The 18280-nt window shown below is 40.7% G+C and overlaps 1 protein-coding gene across 51 annotated transcripts in view; it reads right to left on the bottom strand.

Moving 5' to 3' along the window:
- Pbrm1 (polybromo 1) overlaps positions 1–18280 on the bottom strand; it is a 99404-nt gene that overhangs the window by 36141 nt on the left and 44983 nt on the right. For all 51 annotated transcript variants that reach the window (NM_001427685.1, XM_063275299.1, XM_063275315.1 and 48 more), the window contains 3 exons: positions 17009–17114; positions 14146–14788; positions 7865–8076 (listed from right to left, as the gene is read on the bottom strand). In NM_001427685.1, coding sequence (NP_001414614.1) covers positions 7865–8076; positions 14146–14788; positions 17009–17114 — 961 coding nt within the window. The remainder of the gene's footprint in view (positions 1–7864; positions 8077–14145; positions 14789–17008; positions 17115–18280) is intronic.

The following is an 18280-nucleotide window of genomic DNA, read 5'->3' as shown; positions in this document are numbered from 1 at the left end:
CTAAGGGACACAACAAGAAGCATTGCTGAGAGGAGATCTCATAGTGCTAAGTGCCTTCACAGAGATAATCAGCTCCCACACCAGTGACTTAACAGCACACCTGAATGCTCCAAAACAGAAGAAGTAAATACACCCAAGAGAAGCAGATGACAAGAAATAATCAAACTCGGGGTTGAAATCAATAAAATGGGAACAAAGAGAACAATATAAAGAATTAACAAAACAAAGAGCTGGTTCTTTGGAAAATAAGATTGACAAATCCTTATCCAAATCAACAAAAAGGCAGAGAGAGAGAGAGAGAGAGAGAGAGAGAGAGAGAGAGAATGAATGAGAATGAATAAATATGAGAACATACAAATTAATAAAATAAGAAATGGGACTGGGGCTGGAGAGATGGCTCAGTGGTTAAGAGCACTGACGGCTCTTCCAGAGGTCCTGAGTTCAATTCCCAGCAACCACATGGTGGCTCACAACCATCTGTAATGGGGTCTGATGCCATCTTCTGGTGTGTCTTAGGAGAGCTACAGTGTATAAAATAAATAAATAAATAAATCTTAAAACAAAGAATTGTAAAAAAAAAAAAAAAAAAAAAAAAAAGAAATGGGACTGGAGAGATGGCTCAGCAGTCAAGAGCACCGACTGCTCTTCCTGAGGTCCTGAGTTCAATTCCCAGCAACCACATGGTGGCTCACAACCATCTGTAAAGGGATCTGATGCCCTCTTCTGGTGTGTCTGAAGACAGCTACAGGGTACTCATGCATAAAATAAATGAATAAATTAAAAAAAATAAATGAAAAAGGGGACATAATGACATACTAAGCAAATCCAAAGAATCGTTAGGTTTTATTTTAAAAACGTATATTCCACAAAATTGGAAAATCTAAAAGAAATGGACAATTTTCTCAAAAGATACCACTTATCAAAGTTAAATCAAGATCAGATAACAATTTAGATAGGCCTATAACCCCTAAAAAATAGAAGTAGTCATTAAAAGTCTCCCAACCAAAACAAAAACAACAAAAAAACAACAAAAAAACCAAAAAACAAACAAACAAACAAAAAAACCACCAACAAAAAAATCCCACAGGGACAGATGTGCTTTTTTTTTCCTGGTAGAGCACAAAACTCTACCAGACCATCAAAGAAGAGCTAATACCAATACTCCTCAAACTATTCCACAAAACAAACAGGAGGAACACTGCCAAATTCATTTTATGAGGTTATGGTGTATCCGATGCCTAAACCATATAAAGACTGAACAACAACAACAACAACAACAGAATTTCAGATTAATTTCCCTCATGAACACTGAACACATCAAAATTATCATCCACCATGATCGAGTAGGCTTCATCCCAGGGATGCTAGGATGGTTCAAGAAATGAAAATCTGTCAATGTAATCACCATATAAACAAACAGAAAGAAAAAAAAAATCACGCCATCTCATTAGATGCTGAAAAAGCTTTTGACAAAACCCAATACTCCTTTATGATAAAAGTCTTTGAGAGAGATCAGGGATATGAGGCACATACCTACACATAATAAAACCAATATACAGCAAACCAATAGACAACATTAAATGAAATGGAGAAAAACTTGAAGCAATCTCACTAAAATCAGGGACTAGACAAGGCTGCCCACTCTCTCTATGTCTATTCAATATAGTACTTGAAGTTTTAGGCAGAGCAATAAAACAACTTAAGGAGATCAAGGGATACAAATTGGAAAGAAGTCAAAGTATCACTATTTGCAGATGATATGATAGTATACTTAAGTGACCCCAAAAATTCTACCAGGGAACTTCTACAGCTGATAGCCACCTTCAGCAAAGTGGCTGGATACAAGACTAACTAAAGAAACAGTAGTCCTCCTACATACAAATGATAAACAGGCTGAGAAAGAAATCCTTCACAATAGCCATAAATAATATACAATATCTTGGTGTGACTCTAACCAAGCAAGTAAAAGACATGCATGACAAAAACTTCAGTCTCTCAAGAAAGATATTTAAAAAGATCTCAGAAGATGGAAAGACTTCCCATGCTCATGGATCAGTAGGATTAATGTAGTGAAAACGGCTATATTATTACCAAAAGCAGTCTGAAGAGTCAACACAATCTCAATCAAAATTCCAACACAATTCTTTACAGAACTTAAAAAAATACTCAACTTCATATGAAAAAACAAAAAGCCTAAGTTAGCTAAAATAATCCTGTATACTCAAAGACCTTCTGAAGGTAACACTGTCCTAGATCTCAGACTGTACTACAGAGCAATAGAAATGGAAATCGCATGGAAAAACGAACAGGTTAATCAATGGAATTGAATCCAAGACCTGGAAGGAAGTCCACACACCTATGAACACCTGATTTTTTATAAAGAAGATAGAAATGTATAATGGAAAAGAGAAAGCATCTTCAATAAATGGTGCTGGTCTAACTGGATGTCAGCATGGAGAAGAATGCAAATAGATCTATACCTATCACCCTGCACAACACTCAAGGCCAAGTGGATCAAAGACATCAGCACGAAATGAGATAAACTGGGCCAGATGGTGGTGGTGCATGACTTTAATCTCAGCATTAATCTCAGCAGCAGCTGGTGGACTACTTAGTTCAAGGCCAGACTAGTCTATAGAGCAAGTTTCAGGACAGCACAGGCTACACAGAGAAACCCTGTCTACAAACAAACAAACAAACAAACAAACAAACAAACAAACAAACAAGTCCTTGGTCTTTTAAGGCTAGTGAGAAGGGTCAGGGGTTAAGAGCATCACTGCTCTTCTAGATGTCCTGAGTTCAATTCTCTGGAACCACATGGTGGCTCATGACCATTTATAAAGGTTATCTAATGCTCTCTTCTGGTATGCAGGTGTACATGCAGATAGAGCACCCATACATTAAAATAACAACAATAAAACAATAGATACACTGAGCCTGATAGAAAGTGGTCAATAGTCTTGAACTCACTGGCACAGGAGAGAACTTCTTGAACAGAACACCAAACTCAGAGACACTAAGATCAATAATAAATGGGATCTAATGAAACCAAAGAGCTTTTGTAAAGCAAAGGACACCATCAAATGGACAGAATGGCAGCCTACAGATGGAAAAAAAATCTTCACAACCCCACATCAGACAGAAAGCTGATATACAAAATATATAAAGAATTCAAGAAACTAGATATCAGTAAGCCAAATAATCCAATTAAAACCCAGGTACAGATCTAAAGAGAATTCTCAACACAACTCTCTCGAATGGTCGAGAAGCACCTAAAGAAATGTTCAACACCCTAGTCATCAAGGAAATGCAAATCAAAATGACTCTGAGATTCTATCTTACATCTGGGTGACAGCTCAAGCTCGTGAGAATGTGGAACAAGGGGGACACTCACTCATTGCTGGTAGCAATGCAAACTTACACAACCACTTTGAAAATCAACATGGCAATTTCTCAGGAAAGTGGGAATTAATCTACCTGAAGCCCCAGCTATATGACTCCTGAGCGTACACCCAAAGGATGGTCCACCATATCCTGAGCACACTTGCAAAACTATGTTCACAGCAGCTCTATTCATACTAGCTGGAAACTGAAAACAACCTCAATGTCCCTCAACCGAAGAATGGATAAAGAAAAAGTGGTACATCTACACAATGGGGTAGCAATAACATCATAAAATTTGTTGGCAAATGGATGGAACTAGAAAAGATCATCCTGAGTGACAGACCCACTCAGTAGACAAACATGGTGTGTACTCATGGATAAGAGGGTATCAGGTAGAAGGTAAAGAATAACCATGTTACGATCCACAGGCCAAAGAAGCTAAGTCACAAAGAGGGCTGGCTCTAGGGGGACACGAATCTCACGGAGAAGGGGAACCAGAATAGATGGATTGGATGAGCACGCCTGCGTGAGCGCCTGAGTGCCTGTGTGCCTGCATGTGAACAGGAAGGATCAGGCCTGGGAAGAATGGAGGGAGAAACAACTGGATTGGGAGGAGGCACATCTCTGGAATGAGCTAGAAACCTAGGGCAATGGAAAACCCTAGGAACTGATGAGGGTGACCCTAACTAAGATTCCTAACAATGGGAGAATAAACAGCTTGAACTGTTCCTTTCCAGTAACCAGGCAAGACTTCCAGTGGAAGAACTGGGACACCAACCCAGCCATAAAACCTTAGACCTACAATTTGTCCTGCTGCAAGATGTGCTGGGGTAAAAGTGGTGATGAAATTGTGAGAGTGGGCAATCAGTGACTGGTCCATTGCCATGCCAATGAGACTCATGCCATGAGAGGAAGCCCAACCCTGACACTGCCCAGAGGGTCAGGAGCCAGAAGCTGAATAGCCAGCCCAGAGAGACCCACAATAGAAGCTAACACAAATTGGGGGGGAAAAAAAAAAAGGGTAAATGAAATGATTCCTAAGAATAGGAATAGATAAATAGATCGTAAATCTATTCTATATTCTTTAGAATTGAGAGAAAATACACTAGCTCATAGATTGGTGTCTAGCCTAATTGTCATCAGAAAGGCTTTACCCAGCAACTGATTGAAACAGAGGTAGAGACCCACAGTCAAACATTAGGAAGAGCTTGGGGAATCCTGTGGAAGTGGAGGAGGAAGGATTGTTGGAGTCAGTAGACAGAAGAGTCAAGGACAGCACAAGAAAACCCACAGAATCAACCAATCTGAGCCCATAGGAGATCACAGAAGTTGAACTGCCAACCAGGAAACCTGCATGGGACTGACACATATGTTGCAGTTCACACATAGATTACAATTGTGCGGCTTGGTTTTCTTGTGGGACTCCTAAACGTGGAAGCAGGGGCTGTCTCTGGCTCTGTTGCAAGCCTCTGGGACCCTTTCCTCTTACTGGGCTGTCTTCTCTTAAAAGGAGACCTTACTGCAACTTGATATGCCATTGGCTGGTTAATACCCCCCTTCTGAAGAGAAATAGAGTAGTAGATGTGGAGAGGGGGAAATGGGAGAAGAGGAAAGAGGGGAAACTGTGGTCTGTATGTAAAATAAAAAATTAAAATAAAAAAAAGCCACAGCACATTCCAGTCTCTGAGTCTCTTGTGAAATATAAAATGGAGCCTGGGCCTCTGAGAGATAGTTCCTTTCTAAGAAAGACTCCCAAGGGGAATATGGATCTGTGTGTATAACCTGATGCCAGGACAACTGGCCAGCCTCACCTTAGGCTTTATGTTCCTTGCCTTATACTCTGGCTCTGGCTTTTCAGGCCTGGAAGGGGACTTCCGAGTGGGATGGTCACAAACTATTCACTCAAGCTCTTATCTTTTGCCCTCAAAGAACCAAAGAAGGCACACCACTCTACTAGGCAAGAGCACTTACAGATGCTCACCTATTAAAAGCCTATCTTTAATATTCTGACAGTGATAGAGATCAAGTAAGGCTGAATCTTTATCAGGCAGACTCTCTACTACTGAGCTGCATACATAGCCTCGTTTTGGAATATCTTACTTTGGGCCAAAGCATGCAGTCCTCCCTACTGTTCTCTATCATGTAGTATGTAGTCAATGCAGTCTTTTTTTTTTTTTTTTTGGTTCTTTTTTTCCGGAGCTGGGGACCGAACCCAGAGCCTTGCGCTTCCTAGGCAAGCGCTCTACCACTGAGCTAAATCCCCAACCCCGTCAATGCAGTCTTGAGGCAGGTACTATGTTCTTTCTGGGTAAGCTGCCCTCTGTCACCTGGTCATTTAGCACAGGGCATCCACAGAGACTCTACGGGTTTTCCTGCATGCTCACCTCACCTTTCTTTTACAGAGAATGAATGGCCTTATTAGGGTTCATGGTGAATGCCAATCCCACCAGATCCTGCCACATCAATGTGGCATGGTCCCAGACATAAAAAAACAGAAAAGTATTTACCCTGTAGCGATGTCTCCCATGAGCACTGAGTTCAGATGCTGTCTTTTGATACCATAACCAAACTTCTAAAAGTATTAACAACATCTTTGACAAGGTTTAAGATCAACACAAAGAAATAAAAATGAGCATGTAGCCAGGACGCTTTGGTTGCAATTCTATTAAATGTATATTCTATTTTAAATATTAATAGAAATGTAGCTGAGAGAATACATCTCATTTATAAACTGCAACATTTCTGAGTGTTGCCTGGTCAATACCCCGTTGTTGGTATTGCACTTAGCTTGACCAGCAGCTCTTCCAATGTTCTCACTCTAAGAAACTTGTGCTTACAAACTCTTTCCACATCTGTAACTTCTTAAGGATAGCTTCCCATAAATTAAAATGCTGCCAACATTAAAATTTAAATATAAGTGCACATTCCAAAATTAATCCCCAAAAGTTTATACCAACTTAAATCCCTGAGTATCTACGGGTTTTGGTTCCCACCCACTCTCTCCAACACTGACACTATAGTAAAAACACGCTAGGCAGTGAGGGCGCACGCCTTAGCCCCAGCACTGGGGAGGTAGAGGCAGGTGGATCTCTGAGTTTGAGACTGGCCTGGTCTACAAAGTGAGTTCCAGGTCAGTCAGGACCACACAGAGAAATCCTGTCTCAAAAAATAACAAGGGCTGGAGAGATGGCTCAGCAGGGCTGGAGAGATGGCTCAGCAGTTAAGAGCACCCGACTGCTCTTCCAGAGGTCATGAGTTCAATTCCCAGCAACCACATGGTGGCTCACAACCATCTGTAAAGAGATCTGATGCCCTCTTCTGGTGTATCTGAAGACAGCTACAGTGTACTTATATATAATAAATAAGATAAATCTTTAAAAAAAAATAATAACAAAACACAAAGTCTTGCCAATTTTAGTTTAAAAAAAAGATACCCAATAGTTAATTAACAGAGTGAAACCCTGTGATATACAAAGCAGATTTACAAAGTTCTTGAGAATTTTGTATAAACAGAAGCAGAAAACTGTCTTATTATGAGTATAGGGGAATTTTAATCCAGCAGCATGGCTACTCTGGCAAGGGATCACATACAAAGATAGGATCCAGTTGGAATCCAGACACACCCTGGATTACAGTAAGATCTGACTACAAGCATGCCCGAGGCACACACCTTTAATCCCTAACAATGAAGGTAAGGTTAGTTTGTACAGGAAGCAGCCATGCCTGAAAGTGACATCTAATCAAGGAGGAGATTAAGTGACGACGAATCAGAGAAAGATTTCATGCTTCAAGTCAATTTTGTTTTCTGGTCCAGGGGGAAAATACCTAAGAAAGTCTGATGCTATTGAGTAACACACCTTTGCAGTTATACATTTCCAGTTAACTATGTAGCCTGAAATGTTCCTCAGATTTTGCCACTTGTATTGATGCATGCCTGCAGTGGCAGCACTGGGGCGCAGTGAGGAGATCGCTTAGCACCAGCACCAGGCTGGGTTACACAGGGTGGTCCCTGCCCCAAGCTCCCCACCTTCATCACCCCAGAGACAGACTTTTGCAATGACAAAATCCCACTGTCAAAACATCTGCACATTTGCCCTACAATTCAATTCAAAGTGCCCCTTTTAGGGTGACATGATTAGAATGAAAGCAGGAGTGTAGTTCAACTGAAGTCTCATGTACTTGTCAGGTTCTTACAGTGTTTGAGAGGAGAGCTGTATGTAGCACCTAATGCTGAGAACGCAGGTAAGCTCTCAGGTGTGCTTGTCACTTAACCATCTGCTCCTAGAATATTAGCTGTACCAGAAGTAACTTAATCAATGTGACAACCGAACAGAGAATGACAACAAGATTTCTCTCATCACATCTTCTGTGAAATAGTCAACCAGCTAAACCCTCAACCACGGACTCTGCAGAGAAACTGTGATACCCACTAAGCAGACTTTAATGTTTCCTCATATTTAATAAGTAAGAAGCAACTAACCTCTTTTCTCTTCTTCTCGCTTTAGTTTATCTTCCTCTATTTCTTTAGGTAATTTTTCCTTTTTCTCTTTTTCCACATCATTATGCAAATGTTTTGTGGTATAGCTGAGTGCTGGGGAAAGAAGGATCTCTCCATTTTTGCAGAGTTCATCGCGAATTCTAATAAAAAACTGCTGAAGTTCTACTGCATCCTCGTAGATTTCGGAATCTGTCCTGTAATGCATTAAGAGTATTTACTGACACATGAACTGCTTCATTTATAATACCTCAATCATGTTACATCCTATCAAATGCTTCCCTGGGGTCATTCATATTAACAATACTTAGGCTCAGTTAGAAGGGAGCCCCCATTAAGTTTGTTAAAACAGAACATCTGGGGGCTCAAGTGATGGCTCAGCACTTAAGAGCACTGGCTGTTTCTCCAGAGGACCCAGGTTCAATTCCCAGCACCCACATAGCAGCTTACAACTGTTTATAACTCAGTTCCAGGGGATCTTCCGGCATCCTTGGACACTGCACACAAGTGGGACACAAACATACAAATATCATACACATAAAAAATAGTATTAAAACATAACGAAAAATACCCTCCAGAGTATCTGAGGCACATATTGTGGTACATGTCAGTGATCGTCATTTAGAAGGTAGAGGCAGGAGGATCAGGAGTTCAGTTATCCTCATTTACATGGTGAGTTTGAGGCCAGTCTAGGCTACAAGACACCCTGTCTCAAAAACAACAAACAAACAAACAAACAAACAAACAAACAAACAAAAGAATGAATGGAAAACCAGACAGTTGAGCACCTGAATTGTATCTATCTCCTCCTGCTCAAGGCACGCTCCTTTCTTACTCATGCCAAAGGAAAGGCCTCACACATGCTCAGACACACAGGCCAACCCGAGCAGAAGGAGCTGGCGGAATCAACAACCGTACTATTGTTTTTGATCAAATCCAACACTTAATTTGCATCTATTTTCTTTCTCTTTTTGGGGTTGGTGGGTGGTGGTATGGGTTCAAGCTGAGATTCACCTGCCTATGCCTCCTGAGTACTGGGATTAAAGGCCTGGGTCATCACTTCCTGCCTGTATCCATGTTCTTAACTGTAGGCCTAATTTATAGAAGGTGATAAAAGACTTAGGTTCTGTCTTTCTTCTTTTTGGTCCTAAAGCATTGCTCTCTTGACTGGCAGGACTCACTGAGAACTGAAACTAGGCTATAAAGGCACAAGAGTATCTTGTGTAATAATGAGTACAGGCCTGAGAGTCCATCTAAATTTAATTTCTCAAAAGGAGAGGATTGGTAGATGTAAATACTCCAAGAAGGAAAAAGTCATGTGTCATATTTAGTATCTGTCTAAGTTTCCTCCCTTCTTATCGGGAAACTATGAAACACAAGCTTCACTGGGACAGTTTCGCTGACACCCAAGCTGGCTGTGACAAGGTAGGAAGCCTAGGCTGGCTCTGAACTTGTATGATCTTTCTGTTTCCACCATCCCAAGGTCAGGACTACAAGAATAAGTCATCAGGAGTAATGGCAAATGTATTGTTGACAGTTATGTAGACATCCTGGTTGGGAGAGAACGACAGGCAAAGCAAGGCCAATCAGCGGTCTCTTGACACATGGACACTTGAGCAGAGATACTCTGGATGACTCTGCTGTCAACAATGGGAACTGGTAAAGAATTAACACGGCCAAAAAAAAAAAAAAAGAATTAAAACGGCCAATAACCCAAATGGGTATTCTAAGAGGTTCTAGAAACATGTTCTGGGATCTGAAGATGCTTTTGGGAAAGCATTGCTTAAGTAATGGAAGAAGTTCCCTAAGACACCGATTTTGAAATCTTTCTTGACTAAAGATATCTGGTTTGTTATCTTAAAATTAAATTCATTTCATAATAGCTTACAATTTTAGTGGAAAATTATAAATGAAAAAACACATTTGGCAAATTACTGTTACACTGAAAGAGCAGATTTGTAATGTCTGGCTACCTGATATAATTAAATTTTGTATAAATCACTAAGTATCTGATATATACTTTGTTTATTCAAAAAGTATTATAGGGCTGGACAGATGGCTCAGTGGTTAAGAGCACTGACTGTTCTCCCAGAGGTCCTGAGTTCAATTCCCAGCCACCACGTGGTGGCTCACAGTCATTTGTAATAGAATGATGTCCTTTTCTGGTGTGCATGAAGACAGCTCAGTGTACTCACATAAATGAATCTTAAAAAACTATTGTAAATAATTTGTTAATCTTTGCTTTGGTTGTTCTTAAAGATTTCTGCAATATAATTCTAGGTTTCAAAAACATTCTGCTGGGGAAAAAAGTAAATGGTGAGATCCTGTCAAGAAAATAATAAAAAGCCATGGGTGGTGTAGCACACCTTTAAGTCCAAGCACTCAGGAGGCACAGGCAGTTCCAGGACATCCAGGGCTATACAATGAAACTGTGCTCAAAACAAACAAACAAACAAACAAACAAAACATACAAACAAACTAACTAGATGTTTTACAAAAATAACAATTTGTTAGCCTAAGTAGGTATTGACTATGCAAGAACAAAAATTCATGATAAAAAAACAACCAAATATAATTTCCTTCAATTGTTAAGTAATCCTTTCAGGTAAGTCAGACATTCAGCAAAAAGAAATAATTAAAATTATAGGAGAAGCTCTCTCTCTTCTCTGTCCTTGTCTTCCTACGGAGTCTTTCACCTGTAAGAGGATCCTGCCAGCACACTGGGCACCGGGCATGCCTGAGCACGTGCTGTTCCGACTGCTGTTCAGTGCATGAACCACTGCCGCCCGGGCCAGCTTTCTTTCTTTCTTTTTTTATTACTCAGTGCTCAGATTCCTTGTATTTCATAATTCTCAGTAGTTCTGGTGGGTAGGGGTGTGTGGTGATGAAGTGATGAAGGAAGAATATTCTGGAAATCTACATGTGTACTTCATATGAATATATTCACCAATGAATACTTATACATCTAGAATGCCTAAAATTAAAGCGAACATACAAGATAAAAGAGTTATGTATAATTCACTAAATATGCATTTGAAGCTATTCCTTTTTTTCTCCTTTCTTTTGGTTTTGTGAGATCAGCTCTCGCTATGTAGCCCAGGCTGGGCTAAAACTCAGAATCCTCTACCTCTGGTTCCATGAGCTGGGATTTCAGATATAAACCACTACATTTGGTTCATCAATTCTTCTTAAGAGACTATTTTTATTTTTCTTTGTGTGTGTGGTTACATGGGTATGTGCATGTTCATTTGGTTGTGGGTGTGTGTGCACGTATGTAGAGACAGAGGTCAAGGTTGAGACAGTCTTGTACTGAATGGCTGGGTTAGCTCTAAGGGTCTTCCTGTTGTCTACACTCAGCTACCTTCATTCTCGAGCACTGCAATTACAGGCTTGTGCCAGCATGCTTGCTGCAGGGATCTGAACTCAGGGACTGCATGGCAAGAACTCCATGCACTAAACATCAGGCCTTTTTATTAATTCTTATGCCACAAGAAGTTCCAATACTATTTTTATTTTCAAAAATTAAAATGGCTTCTATTATATGTCTTAAACATTTAAAAAATTTAGGTGAATGGGTGTTTTCCCTGCACATATATCTTTGCATCACTTACATGCCTAGTGCCTATGGAAGGTAGAAGAGGGTGTCAGGTGCCCTGAAAATGGAATTACAGATGGTTATGAACCAGCATGTGGGTGCTGGTAACCACACCTAGACCTTCAGAAAGAGTAGTTAGCCCTCTCAACTGCTGAGCTATGGTTGCAGCCCCCTGCTCTATTTCTCAATAGAGCTCTGGGCATGAGGTAAACTCTATGGACTCCTGCCTCATACACATGTGTCGTGGGCTACATCTTCCAGCCCTCAAAAGCAGAAGCTCATGTCAGCAATGGGGGAAGAAAAAGATCTGCACACTTCTCAACGGACAGAGTTCCTGTAATCTACAAGACACATGCTCTTTAGAAGACTCAGTGGACTGCATGGGACCACAAGAGTGTCTCTGGATTTAAAGACCTCTTAAACCGAGAGACAAAGTGGACACTGACATCATGACAGTACTGCGACATCCCATGACTCTAGAGCATGTTCACTAACTATCAGTCACCCGACAAACATTACCTGAATGAAACCTGGTGTAAAATCTGGCTGTGAGATACCTCCCCTTTCCTCTTTATTTCTATTCCCTAGTACTACACAAGGAACCATCTCTTAACATGCTAATCAAGGAGCCACCTCAAACCTGGAACACAGAATATTCGCACCCTAGCCCTTCCCTTTCTTTGTACCATTCAACCTCTCTATTCATCCTCCAACCCTCTCATGAGACTTTGTGCCTTTTTGGGTAAACTCTGGCCCACAAAATTTCTGACACAACTTTAATATGCTACGTCATATTTCCTTAAGTATTGGTCTTATCCTAACCACAAGATTTAAAGCTCTTCAATACAGAGCTCAACAGTGCTTATTACTCATGTCTATGGTGACTGTCAGCACAGCTCTCAGGGGAGACAACCCAAGGACGTCACCGAGCAGCTGTTGTATTATGAACTTTCCTGCGTGCACATCTCCAATTCTTCACATGAAAACTGAAAAGATTATCAGTTCCCTAGAAAAGCATAGATACGGGCTGGAGAGATGGCTCAGAGGTTAAGAGCACCGACTGTTCTTCCAGAGGTCCTGAGTTCAAATCCCAGCAACCACATGGTGGCTCACAACCATCTGTAATGGGATCCTATGCCCTCTTCTGGTGCGTCTGAGGATAGTGACAGTGTACTCCTATACAAAATAAATAAATAAATCTTAAAAAAAGAAAAGCATAGATACGTCAGAGGTTATCTTCATGAAGGGCTTTACTATGCTGTTCTACAAAAGCTGTTACTAGGAAAAGCGGTCATTAGTATTTACTTTTCCTTCAAGGTCTAGAGCAAAGATCTCCTAGGTGGAATTAAACAGCCCAAAGTTCCAGCTCTCAGTACTTCAACATTGTAAGCCACAAGAAGGCAGGATTTACTGTCTTCAAGTTAAATGTAACCGAGCACCTATAAGAGCATAGAGAACTTACACTGTGGTTGCTGGATTACACTGGGTATTCTTTCAGTAAGTGCCAAAAATACACATAGGCCAAAAGGTTGAAGGAATTTTAGTAAGTGTAAATTTATTCTTTAAGCCATTTATTGTCCTACATTAAGCTCTTAAGCTGATAAATAAGATAAACAACAGAAGCCCTTCTTAAGTAATTGAAATAGAGATTGAGGGGTCTAGAGAAGGAGCACTGGTGTTCTTCCAGAGGACCCAGGTTCAAGTCAGAGCACCCACATGGTAGGGAACCATCTGTAACTCTCGTCCCAAAGAAACACCTTCTCTGGCCTCTGTGGGCACTGGTTATACGGGCTGCATACACATATATGTAGGCAAGACATCTCAGTACACATTACATAAAAATAAGTACGTTTTAAAAAAAGTGATTGGCTTTAGACCAGTCTATCCTCCAAGAATCATTCTAAGCTCTTTAATTCATTTAAAGCATTCTTATATTTTTCAAAGAAAAAAACCTCTACTCTAGTTTCTATTACAAACTGTATACTGTTCCTTTAAAGACATCTTCTGAGAAGGCTGCACTTCAGGTCTCTGGCTATGCCAGTGTGCAAGTGCTTCAGGTCTGCCTCCCCCTCACTGGCACTCAGTAGTGCTCTTCTCTTCTTCTTCTCTTTTTAAAGATTTATTATATATATGTACACTGTGGCTGTCTTCAGACGAGGGCACCAGACCCCATTACAGATGGCTGTGAGCTACCATGTGGTTGTGGGAATTGAACTCAGGACCTCAGGAAGACTAGTCAGTGCTCTTAACCACTGAGCCATCTCTCCAGCCCAGTAGTGCTCTTTCTACTTCATAGAGTACATGTGCTCTTTACAAGTGTGGTGTTGTTTGCTTTTTGTAGACGCACTTTCTCTGTGTAGCCTTGGCTGTTCTGGAACTTGCTCTGTAGACCAGGCTGTCCTTGAACTCAAGACATTTATTTACCTGCCTCTGCCCCCTGAATGCTGGGGTTAAAAAGTGACTACCGTCCGACTCCCTCTTTACAAGTTTTGACCCCTCCAACACTGTAAAGGGAGGAAAAGGCAGATGTTTTGCCTACCAAGAATTCAGGATGAAGGCTACCTACTATAACCATGCACCACAGAGATGCCTATCACAGCATGACTCCCTTACCTGTTTTGTAATAGAAATCACAAGGATTTATCATAAAGAAATGGCTTGGAAAACATACCGATTCATCCTTCTGGCCCTTTCCAATACTTCAAACATATGCTCCTGAAATAAATCGAGTCGCCGATATCGATTACTTTCAACATTCTTCCTAATAATGTCAAATGTAAGGGGAGGTCTGCTGGGAAAGTTCGGATCCACAGCAGGAATTTCTGCTAAGGAGTCACTGTAACATCTTCCTTCATCATCCTGATGACTCATGACGGACACAAAGAGATTATGGATAAGTTCTTGAATCAGCAGGGTCACGTTAGGGACATGAGAATCCTCGTCTCCCTCCAGGTCTCTCCGAGTTTCAAGGAGGACTTTATGGAGGACAAGGGCATCTTTGTAGATCAAAGATTCTGGCTCATTGTAGGTACAGGCATTGTTAAACATCATCACGAAGTCCTCCACCATAGAATCGATATCTTGGTACTTGTTTGCCATCATGTGACTTCGGATTTTTTCCATGTCCATGGGCTTTTTAATGGTCAGATAGTAGTCAGGCAGCTCTGACCTGGAGGGGAGTCTTAGAAATATAGCACTGAGGCGGCGGCCCCTCTTGTCAGTATAGTTCTTCACGGCTTCATACACTTCGTTCAGCTTCTGCTGCATTGGAGTCATGTACTTGGATTTCTTAGGAGAGACACCACTCTTTCTACCTGAAGAGAGAGGTAACGCAATGCATGCTAAGTGGATAAGACGGCATAACCATAAATGTTTGCATAGCTGGCAGCACAGCCATAAGAAAGGGGTTATCCTAAGGATTTGTAAAACCACAGGATTCAGCACATTTTTTTTTTTAAGATTTATTTATTTATCTCATGTATGTGAGCACACTGTTGCTGTCCTCAGACACACCAGAAGAGGGCATCAGGTTCCCATTACAGATGGTTGTGAGGCACCATGTGTTTGCTAGAATTGAACTCAGGACCTCTGGAAGAGCAGTCAGTGCTCTTGACCACTGAACCACCTCTCCAGCCCCTCAGCACATATTTAGTAACATAGATTTTATAGACAAAAACAGACCTGGAAGAATACCTTTTCCCTAATTTATAGATATAATACATTTATATATAAACCCTTTTTGAGACTAAGTCTCATATAACCCTCCCGCTCCAGCCCCTAAGGGCTAGGATTAAGGCTGTCAGAAGGACACACTGTCAGTGCACTCTGATGTGAGCAAGCACTGGCATGCGGAGCCTGCTGTGAGGCTAAGAACATTAGCATCTCTGACAGGCTGATGCTATCACCTCTCACGTCCTGGACAGCTGAGAACTTCACTTCAGGAAAAACATAAAAGTTGTTGAAATAAATTGAAGTATTAATAAAATTCTTAAAACTTTAATATCAAAGTATATAGTTTTAATATTTTGCGTCTAAATATGATGTCACATATTCTAGTTCCATTCATGGAAATTCCTAGATGACCAACTCAGAAACAGGATACCCCAAACTGGTACGTTTATAGAAAAAGAGTCTCAAATAGCTCAGGGTGATCTCAAACTATATAGCTGAGCGTGGCCTTGAACTTCTGATCCTCCTGCCTCCAGTTCCCAAGGGGGGGATTACAGGCATATACCTCTGTATCTGACCATGTGTGTGCTTTTATAACTACATGAAAAGAAGAATTCCTTAGCAACAAGGAATCATTATTTAGCAGCGATTTACAAAGCAATGAAGGAACTCAGTTTACAGGTAGTTCACAGTAAAGATGTCTGTCTCTGTTCTTCGCAGTAAACACACTCTCCAAATTATCTGACGGTGTTACTGCTTGTTTAGCACTTGTTCAAGACTGTTTGACAGCATTGTCTGCTTAGCAGGTTTCATTTATACCAAAAAATTCAGAAATATTTTCTTTAATTCAATGATATTTTTTTGCTGTGCTCTTTTCTTTTAAAATTTTTGATAAACCATATCTCTACAGGTTACTCAAATGGTCCCTGAGGAGTACATTTGTCACTTACTGAAATTAACTGATTGATTAATTAATTAATTGCATATAAGTACACTGCAGCTGTCTTCAGACACACCAGAAGAGGGCATCGGATCTCATTACAGATGGTTGTGAGCCACCATGTGGTTGCTGGGAATTGAACTCAGGACCTCTGGAAGAGCAGTCAGTGCTCTTAACCGCTGAGCCATCTCTCCAGCCCTCACTTTCCAAATTTTATCCAGTAGTGTTGTTGGATTTCATTTTTAATTTCATGTAACGCCAAATAAACCTGCCATATTCTTTTTTCTGGCTTCAGATTGTCTTTCCAGTATTATCCTTTACATTAAAGAAAGCAAGGAAAACCTCTGCTGTTGATATTCAAGTTCCCTTTTTTAATGATTTGGACATAAAGTATACTTTGAAAAGTTCCTCATGAAAAACTTAGAACTAAGCTGGTAGATATAATCACTGAGAGGTACTGAGTATGAGAGTGCTGCTTTTATTAAGAGATTACCTGAAGGAGTCATAATCTGATGGCAGTGCTGGGAGATGGGCTGGGTTGGAGTTCAGTGGGTCCCTAGTGGACCTCTGAAGGTAACCATCTCTCTCTGCTCCTTGTCTACCATAAGCTAGGCAAGTCTGCAACTCTGTGTCCTTACATGATGCTCTACCTACGAACAGTGGAGATCGAGCTCTGCAGTTGTAGCAAAATGAAAATCCACCCTAATTTACCCTGTCACATCCTCAGTCAGTCCCCTCCGTAGCAACGCTAACTAACTTCATCCTCTGGCTATTCTTATTCTTTTACTTAAAACACAAAGAGTGCAATGTGAAGGAGGGTACTAAAAGGCAGTGCCAGGGAAGAAAGCATATTCACCATTTAATTAAAGAAATGTCAAGACACCAGCAATGTCTCTTTGACAGATTAAATCTAAGGCAAACTTACTCAGTTTAAGTTTGGGAGAAGCCATGTCATCATCATCAGGCAATGGTCCCAGCTCTTTCCTTTTATCTTTGAGTAACTTCTCCAGGATATGGGCATCATTGTATACCTACATTACAAAAATATACTTGATATTTTTTCCTAAAAACATTGTAATTGATGAGTAAAGAATTGTTTCATTTCTCTGAAGGTGGTGATATATAATTACCAGCACCCAGAAAGCTGAAAATCACAAGTTTGAGGCCAACCTCGTTACACAGTGAAATGTAGGAGTGTAGATTGATGCCATTATGCAGGTGAAGGCAAGTGCAGGCTAGAACGAGGCCTCCACTTCATCCTGTCATTGGATGAGAAGGAAGGATGGGCAGGAGAAAAGTTTTAGAGGCAGAGGAGACTGGAGCGAGGAGGAGGGAGGCAGCCGAGAGAACATGGTGGCAGATGTTAGGCTTCCTCTCTGCACATTTACAGGTTGTTACGACTATTCTTAAGGGATGGATGTATACAGGATTTTGTGTTGTTTACATGGGCAAATTATATCTTATCTAGGTGGGTGGTTTATATCCTTTCAACTGGTTGTAAATTTATTGTGTGGATGTATTGTAAATTGAGAATTTAACATGTAAATCTGATTGTTGAGTCTTAATTTTACCGGGTGGCTGGAACCAGAGAGTTCGTGACTAGCAGAGAGCCACTGGGAGAGCCACTAATCTGAGATGAATTAGCAACAGCTCCAATGTACCACTGAAGCCAGAACTAGCAACCGTGGGAACCAGTTCACCATTTTTTTTAGCAAAAAATAATGACTATGTGTGAATGAGTTTAAAGCATAGTTTAATTTAGCTGGATGGTGTTGGCGTATGCCTTTAATCCCAGCACTCAGAAGAAGGGGAAGGTGGATCTCTGTGAGTTCAAGGTCTGATTACAGAATGAATTCCAGAACAGCCAAAGCTACACAGAAAAACCCTCTCTTGAAGAAAACAAACAAACAAACAAACAAACAAACAAACAAACAAACATGGTTTAGGACAGCTGGTTCTCCTAAGAACAATAACAATACTATGTTATGGGGAGGACCTACTTTGAAGCTTTCTGGGTAAATCTAATGATAAATATGCATGCTAATACCTAAGATCCACTGTGGTAGAAGTTTACAGATGTTTTACTTTTTATTTCATTTGTCTGGGTGCTTAACCTGAACATATAAGTGTCTGTGTCTATAGAAGGCAGAAAAGAATACTAGATTCTTTGGAACTAAGTTCAGAACCATCAGTAACT

This window comes from Rattus norvegicus, chromosome 16 (genome assembly GCF_036323735.1).
Source record: "Rattus norvegicus strain BN/NHsdMcwi chromosome 16, GRCr8, whole genome shotgun sequence".
NCBI lineage: Eukaryota > Metazoa > Chordata > Mammalia > Rodentia > Muridae > Rattus > Rattus norvegicus.
This window is presented reverse-complemented; position numbering and strand designations above follow the sequence as displayed.